Below are 7,899 nucleotides of genomic sequence, written 5' to 3' on the forward strand. Positions count from 1 at the left end.
GTCATTGTATTGTAAATCTTAGACATGACCATTTGGGACATAGTTATATATCCAATGATCTATACACCCGCCACTTCTCCTTACTGTATACGCTCGGTTTTTCAATAACGTAATTATAAATATCTGGCCATTCAACGGAGGGCAATCTTGCTACGTCTTCTTTCCATTCACTTAGAATGGGGATCTGTCAGAATGATCCCACCTGATAACGTACGTTTTTTCAAAGTTTTTTCAAATAATCCTCCCAATCCCGTACACTGAGTGTATGTACATACTGTTTTATATCGTTAGCCATTTCATCAAAGGTTAATTACGGACTAATTTTAGCCGCATTACTAGTGCTTTTCAATGGCCGTCTAACTTTTCTGCCGCCACGCCACTCCGAATGTTTATCCGTTGTGAAGGGGTCTATTGTTTGATCACTTGCTCGTGATCGCCCCTAGTGGAACTGCAACAGGAACTGCAGGTACAATGGAGTTAATAGCGAGTGGACCGGCTCTCCATAAATGGGCTCTGGTCACATCCTATTCTTAATCCATAGGTTTAATATGACGTCGGTCCACTCTCTATAACAGCTTCAACTCTTCTGGTAAGGCTTTCCACAAGGTTAGGAGTGTGTTTGTGGGAATTTTTAACCATTCTTCCATAAGTGCATTTGGGTCATTCCACCTCAATTCAACGGATTTTAGAGAAAATTTCTGCTTGACCATCTCAGATTTGCTTCAAACTTTTACCATCTAAAGAGTAACCATTTAAACTGATTTAGCCAAAATATTAGATTGGTATACCTAATAAATCCAGAGAAAAAAAATGTTTGAACATACCCCCCTTCTGATTTTTGGCACATTTGCACCCTCATCTAAATCTGCAGCAAAGTTCAGATGTCATTATCTGGTAAAAAGTGTTCAAGCTAAAGACTTTAAATTTTCTATTAATAATGATTGCTACCTATAGATTCCACATATTCATTCGTAAGCCGTATGTGTTGACACTGACTGTGTTTCAATCTTGTGAAATCAGAAGAAAAATTGCAGATTTCTTTCACACCCCCACATTGGGTGCCCCATTACACAATTTATAGACAAAATGTTTGGCTTTTTTGCTGGAAGTATTGTAACACAAAACTGAAAAATAATCCATTTGGATGATATTGTATCTCCCCATTACAGAGGTATGATAAGCTATACCAACGAATTGAACACATCTCCAGAAAGAGAATGGGGCTTTCCGACTGTGAAATTTCAAGATGGTATTATGGCTATGGTTATTGAAATGTTATTTTATTGAAATTTCAAGATGGTATTATGGCTATGGTTATTGAAATGTTATTTTATTTTTAGCTCAATGCAATTCAAACCAGCTAATTAGTTAACAGCTAATAACTGACATTAAGCATGCCAAACTCTTAGTATGTAAAGGGTATGGTGTTGATGTGGGGTTATTTTAATTCCAAAGGCCAAGGGGATTTTATCAGGGTGCATAGTGTCCTGGATCCATTAAATAATTGGCCTTAAAAAATAAAAATAAAAATCCTCTATGGGAATTTAACATGGGCGTTCCAATACTTTGTGAACTAGTTTGAGGAAGCAGAATTGCATTAGGCTCTTATCCAAGGAATCACCGGAGAAGTGGCCAGCATCAATGATTTGAAAAGGTTCATCCAAAACTGCACGCCACCTGTGTCTGACCAAAATCCTGGACAAGCCTTTTACTTATAAGCAGCGGCGACCTTCACACATCTAACCCATGACAAAAATTGCCTCACTACAGCGAATCAGTAGCCTGGCAAGCCAAACTATACATAAATGTATAGACTGGAGTCGGACCATTCACAGAGCTGAAGCCTGTGGGTGGGATGAACAGTTGTCTTTCAAACTGCCTCTGCACGTAATAGGCCAGCATTTGTGACCAATCGTAGCCGGTCGGCAAAAATACATCCTTCTTTAAAACGAATGACTTGAGTGCTTCTTTCTGCTCAACCTTCAAAGAAAAGCCCAAGTCTAACTCTTCCAAATTAAAACGAGCGTGCTTCGTTAGCCCCATTCATCTTTCGTTTTTCTCTATGGTTGTGCAACATGGTCTCACACCCAATTCGTCGAACGAGGACGCATGGGCCAGCCCCCTAGCGTCAATATCGGAAGCCGAATGTGAGCTCAAGGCGGGCTCAAGGACTCCGTACACAGATAGAGCATTCTGATTGGCTAGGCTGGCCTGGAGCCTAGTGCAGGCTTGGCCTCAACGGTAATAAAATATTTTTGGCCGCTAGGGTGCGTCTAGATTTCTAGGCTAGCGAAACAGATGTGTTTACTAATATTATTATTATATACTATACTATATAGTATTCCGGTGATTCGGAATACTAGTAGTATATAATATAGTATATAATAGTATTCTGCTCTTTTCCTCTTTTTTTTTTTTAACTCAAGTAACTGATTGGATTAGTGATGTAACAAAGTACAATACTTCACTCAAAATAAATTTAAAATACAGATTTTTAAAACTACTGAAAAAATCCAAAATACACACAAAAAAAATACTCAATACAGTAACTTGAGTAAATTTAGTTACTTTCCACCTCTAACCATAGGAAGATATGGAAACATAGCCTCCATAACGAGACCTCCCCAAATCCAGAAAAAAATATTAAATTGAAATCGGACAACGGTGTTATCTGTGGTAAACTCTTAGGTAGCTGTGATATAAATTATGGGACGAAATTCGAAGTCTAAATGTACAAACTTTATGAAAGTTTATGACTTTGTGACTTTCTGAAAGTGTGTCTGCGAGTTCCATAGGAATACATTCAAATTAAAATCCTTGTTCGCCTCACGCACACCGCAGACATGGCGGCCGCTCTACTTCTGGTTATTTCGCCGAATCGAGTTAAAAACTATTCATTCATGGTGGTTGGCTGCTCATTGCACTCTAGCAGTCCTGTATCTTTAGCAAACATGTATGTGCAGCATACTCGCTCAAATTGATATCCTAACACGCATCGATAATAAGCTAATTTTCATTCATTGTTGACATGGAGGCTCTGGCTGGTGTGCTGGGACCTGTAGACAGCGCTAAAAAACACAAGAGTGCGCAAGTTGGAGCTGTGAGGACAGGGAAAGTGCAGAGAAGAAGCGATTGGTCATAGAACATTTCTGATGTCTGGATTACACAAAGCAACAACAACACAATCATTATCATTGGACTGCTTTGAGGCCCAGGCCCATCCATCTGTCACATTCTGTATCCCCTACTGGTCTGAAGTTAGCCAGGTTTCAACAAGAAACAGAAATCCTCTTTTTTTCCCACAAATAAAACAATTGATTACAAAAACTGAGAATGCCTACATTTAATAGATCCAAGAGATCCATGTCAGCTGACAATGCATCTGGCTTTTGATGAATATGGTTAGGTATAGAAAGAATATTAGCTGGATTTATAGCTTTACAATGGCCTTTGCTTTTCACAAGACATCGGGCAGACATTGGAATAGAACTGGAAGTGCATGTCAATGCTATTACATGACACACCTTGATCTCGAATAGTATAGCACTATATGTTACCCGATAGAAAACATTTTCAGATCCATTCACATGCACAATACAATTTTAATTGATACCTGTGGGGCATTCATCTGTGATATTTTCTACTATTTTTTGGCATGTTCTTTTGTACCTTTTGTCATTAAGTTGCACAAAAGAAAACACATGTGAAACTTGATAGGGCATCAGATCACAGATATAAATATAAACACAAGTGACAGCAACACCACACTATGTCACTTTTAGTGAAAAAGTGAAAATACAGTTCTCATAGCTCCAAAAAGCATACAGAAAACTTATAAAGAAATCAAATAAGAATGGAATTGACATAAAAAATGTAAAACATTATTGTAAAGAAAATGGTCTTCTGCTTTTAAAAACTTTTGTAGATACTTCTCTAATTTTAGCCATTTTTAGTCCATACATAATTGGATTAACAAGTGGTGGAATCATTAAAAAATATATTGAAATAATCACACGCAGCGTGTTTGGGATATTTGCCTTATCAAGTCTGCTCTGAATGATTTCAAAAGAGCAACCTATAGAATAATTCAGTAGTGAAACAATATGAGGGGCACATGTGCATAGAGACTTCTTTTTTGCAGCATAACCAGAACTAACAGTAATGTTGATGATCCTGATGTATGAGTACAACATGAGTACCAGTGGAACACAAATAGTTAGGACAGTTGCATAAGATCCATATATATTATTTATAGTTGTTTCTGAACAGGAAAGTCGGACCAGCAAGTAATTGTCACACCACACTTTCTCCATGATATTACCACACAGTTGTAAATGCACATTTAAAGATAGGGTAATACCATACTGGCAAAAGGAATATGACCATGTAAGTACCAGTAAAATACACACTCTTCTCTGTGTCATGATGCTGTTGTACTGTAAAGGATAACAGATCGACATATATCTATCATAAGACATAACTGACAAATTGCAATACTCTACCGTTGCATAAGTATACAAACAGTACATCTGCATGTAACAATATGTGAGAGGAATTTCATGAGTTTTTGAGATCAGATTTACCAAAAGACAAGGAAATAAACCTGTACTGCCATATAATTCATTCACACAAAGACTGCAAACAAACAGGTACATGGGCTCATGAAGAGTTCTATTCATACAAATTACTCCAATAAGAAAACCATTGGCAAATATTATGCAAAGATAAAATGCTAACAACATGGTAAAGTAAAGATATGCAATATGCCCAATGTCACTGTATCCTGTTAAAATAATGGATACAATATTGGTTGAGTTTTTCATTGTTAACCACATACAATAATACAATGTCAAAAGTATGGCAAAACAATGTGCAACCGTGCTCTTAAAGGAGAGTTGCCTCAATAGACGTGGGACTGATTCACCTGAGACTTGATTAGGCCTACATGATTAAAGCAACACAATGTACAGTAAGAATTGTTCCCGGGCTCCCCAGTTGGGAAGTGTCTTCTACCACTGTTGTAAACACAAGTCAAGGTTTCAGTGTTGCAATGACCATAATGAACATACATCTGTTGACAAGAAAATGATGGAGAGGGCAGAGGGCAAACAACCATAGGCCTTTAATGGACAGACAATATACAGTAGTAATTAAGTAATATAGTGCTGTCAAAAATATCGTGTTATTAACACGTTAATTCAAAACAATTTAAACGGCATTATTTTTTTTCCGCGAGATTAACGCTCTTTCTGACCTGTGACAAGTTTTTATAAACTGCTGCGGCCACGTTAGAAAAACTACAGGACCCGGCTGTAAACCAGAAGCAAAACAGTAAGCGCGCCCCACAATGCCATTGTTTAGATGTCCAGCGGAAGACGTTAAAATGGACGCTGCTAACAAACTAATGAATGGAAAGTTTAGTTTTAAAACATTGCCAGTGTAGCAGGACTAGGTTCATGCCCCTTTTAGTTAGCTTGGCAGTGCCCTTCTGAGTGGCTCTGGGCAATTGGAGGTGAGCCAATCAGTACGTGGGAGCGGCTATAAAGTCTTAGCTTTTATTTTGAAGGCTGACGTCGTAGCTCCATTGTTTGCCTGACTCCAGCCTTCACCGCTCCCCGTATTGGCTTCTCCTCTGACCGGTTCCGTGTGTCCGCCGACTTCTCGGTAGGTGATTGTGGTATTGTGTTTGTAGTTGGCTACGTTTGTATCATTCAGTGGGCTAACTCAAACATTGGGGTTTTAGGAGTGCAGCTAGCCGCTGAACATGGGCCTTATGACTGACCACACCTGAGCGGTAGGTCACGTTAATCGTTTTTAAATTAATATGTAAACTTGCGTGGGTTTAACTGTATGTTCTTTGTGTAGCAGATCTCGGGCGTAACAGGGAGCGGCAACATCAAGGCATCTTGGTTCCAGTTCAAACGCTACTGTTTTGTTTTGTTTTGTGTTTGTTTTGTGTGTCTCATTCCGTTTGTTGAATCGGCTGTGTTAGCCACCACTAAGTTGATTAACTGAAGTGACGACAGGTGTGTTACTGTTTGCTCACTGAGTGACTACGTATTCAGTCCGGTTGCGGAGGCTATTAGCTTGTTACACTGCATGTCCTGAGTGTCACCATTCCCTGCGTGTAGTGATTGCGGTGATTTACACTGTTTGCCGTGACAATTTGATGCATTTGATGTGCTATTTATTCACTAGTGTCTCATTCCTGGAATAGCCACCTCTACTGACTTTAGCGAACCCACACTGGAGAGTACTAGCGAACCCACACTGGAGAGTACTATACTGACTTGAGCGAACCCACACTGGAGAGAACTCAATCCTTATGTTTTTAATGTGAATAAATAAGAGTTTATTTTTGGACACACGCTTCTCTGGTTTTCTGTGACCCCGAACCTGTGTTGCCTCTGGTAGCTTAAATCCATTAACCAGTCAAAAAGAATTCATATTCTGAGGGGAAGGGCCTCAGATGGCGTAGTCGTCATGTTGCAATGTATACCAAACATCCACTTTGCCACATTCAGGGTCAGTTGATAAGAGCAAAGTTATCTGCATGTACTGTCGAAGTGAACTTAGTTACCATCGTAGCACGACTAGTTATTTTTAGCCGCATTGAGAATTTGCACGAAAATGTCGTTCTCAAACGGAAGTTCAGGAGAAGCGTGACGGTATTTGCAACGCCCCCTTCCTCACCTGTCGGGTTACTTGCCGGGTTAGGTGCAGTTACCTGCCGCAGTTGAAGCATTAGCGTTAGAACACTCCGCATGCAGAGACGCGTTCACAACCATGGAACTAAACGTACATGCATCTGGTAGTGAATTCGAGGACGACTCATCTGTCATTCCGCCTACTCCACCCGCTAACCCCGCTCCAACTCTTGCTGTCCCTGGTCGCTGACGGCCACGTCAAGTGGCTTCCTCCCTGGAGCCGGTCCCGCAGGCTAGCTTCTCCAGCGCCCTCACGGGCATCCAATCGCTCGCCTGGCTCGCACGGTAGCGGCCGCTCGAGTCGACGAAGGAGAGCCAACCCTCTGACCATTTCCGTGATCCGCGAAGAGTTGGATGCGCGTGGGATCACCTGTCCTCGCTCTACTAAAGCAGACTTACTTAGTCTTCTACAGCAATTAGATTCCCAGCAGCACGATGTCCAGTCACCATCTACTTCATTTCATGGCCAGTATTTTCCCGACTTTTCCCCAGAACTTCTGCCCAGCCAGGGCGTCAAGCACAACCTCGATCCATTTCCTCTTTCCCCTGCCTTTGCAAGCGAGCAACCGAGCACCAGCGCAGAGCTCCGTTCCTCCGGTGCCTCTCCCTCTGTCCATACACTCCGTTTTCCCAAATCTGCAAGCCCAGTTAAGCCTACCTTACATTGACAGACTTTGCAAAGATTTGGAAAAGATTTTTGAAAGACTACCGTCTCAGACCCTCTCACATCTAAAGACAATTCATTGAGTTTTTAGTCACAGTCTAGTCACAGGCCAGTCTCAGATTAGGATTTTGCAAAGACTGTGGGTCACTATTTACAAGACTGCTGCTAGATTCCTTCAAATTATTTCCATCGTGCAATAGGCTACACGTCATCATTAACAGGAACTCTCATGATAGCCTACTCATATCAAAGTAATTTTTTCGTGTTTCTGCAGCATTGTTTGATGTGTGACATCACTAACAGATAGAGTTGTTCTGTCTCGTAGAATAGCCGACTAATAAATTATAAGAAATGAAATAACAAAATCATATAGGCTACAGCTGTCGCCTATTTTGCCCCTTCCTGTTTTCGTATTCGCGAGAGGTCTCCACAGTCCTGCCCCTCCTCCGAGAGAGGTGCTTGTCCGGAAGTAAATTTCTCATTCATTTCTCCCATTGACTTCTGGAAAAATTCGGATATAAAGAGTTT

The 7,899-nt window shown here is 40.6% G+C and overlaps 1 protein-coding gene and 1 long non-coding RNA gene across 3 annotated transcripts; one reads left to right on the forward strand and one right to left on the reverse strand.

Annotated features, from left to right (window-relative positions):
* Positions 1 to 3,881: 3,881 nt before the first annotated feature.
* LOC134099999 (olfactory receptor 2A14-like) lies at positions 3,882 to 4,823 on the reverse strand. The gene has a single exon (XM_062553046.1). The coding sequence runs from the start codon at positions 4,821 to 4,823 to the stop codon at positions 3,882 to 3,884; it is 942 nt and encodes a 313-aa protein (XP_062409030.1).
* A 593-nt stretch (positions 4,824 to 5,416) lies between these two features.
* On the forward strand, positions 5,417 to 6,363 carry LOC134099811 (uncharacterized). Of its 2 annotated transcripts, none has more exons than XR_009941172.1 (3): positions 5,417 to 5,664; positions 5,744 to 5,794; positions 5,866 to 6,363. It is a non-coding gene; the product is annotated as an uncharacterized LOC134099811 (long non-coding RNA). The 2 variants fall into 2 exon arrangements; XR_009941171.1 differs by having other exon boundaries at positions 5,869 to 6,363.
* The last annotated feature ends 1,536 nt before the right edge of the window (positions 6,364 to 7,899 follow it).

Source organism: Sardina pilchardus, chromosome 13 (assembly GCF_963854185.1).
Source record: "Sardina pilchardus chromosome 13, fSarPil1.1, whole genome shotgun sequence".
Taxonomy (NCBI): Eukaryota; Metazoa; Chordata; class Actinopteri; order Clupeiformes; family Clupeidae; genus Sardina; species Sardina pilchardus.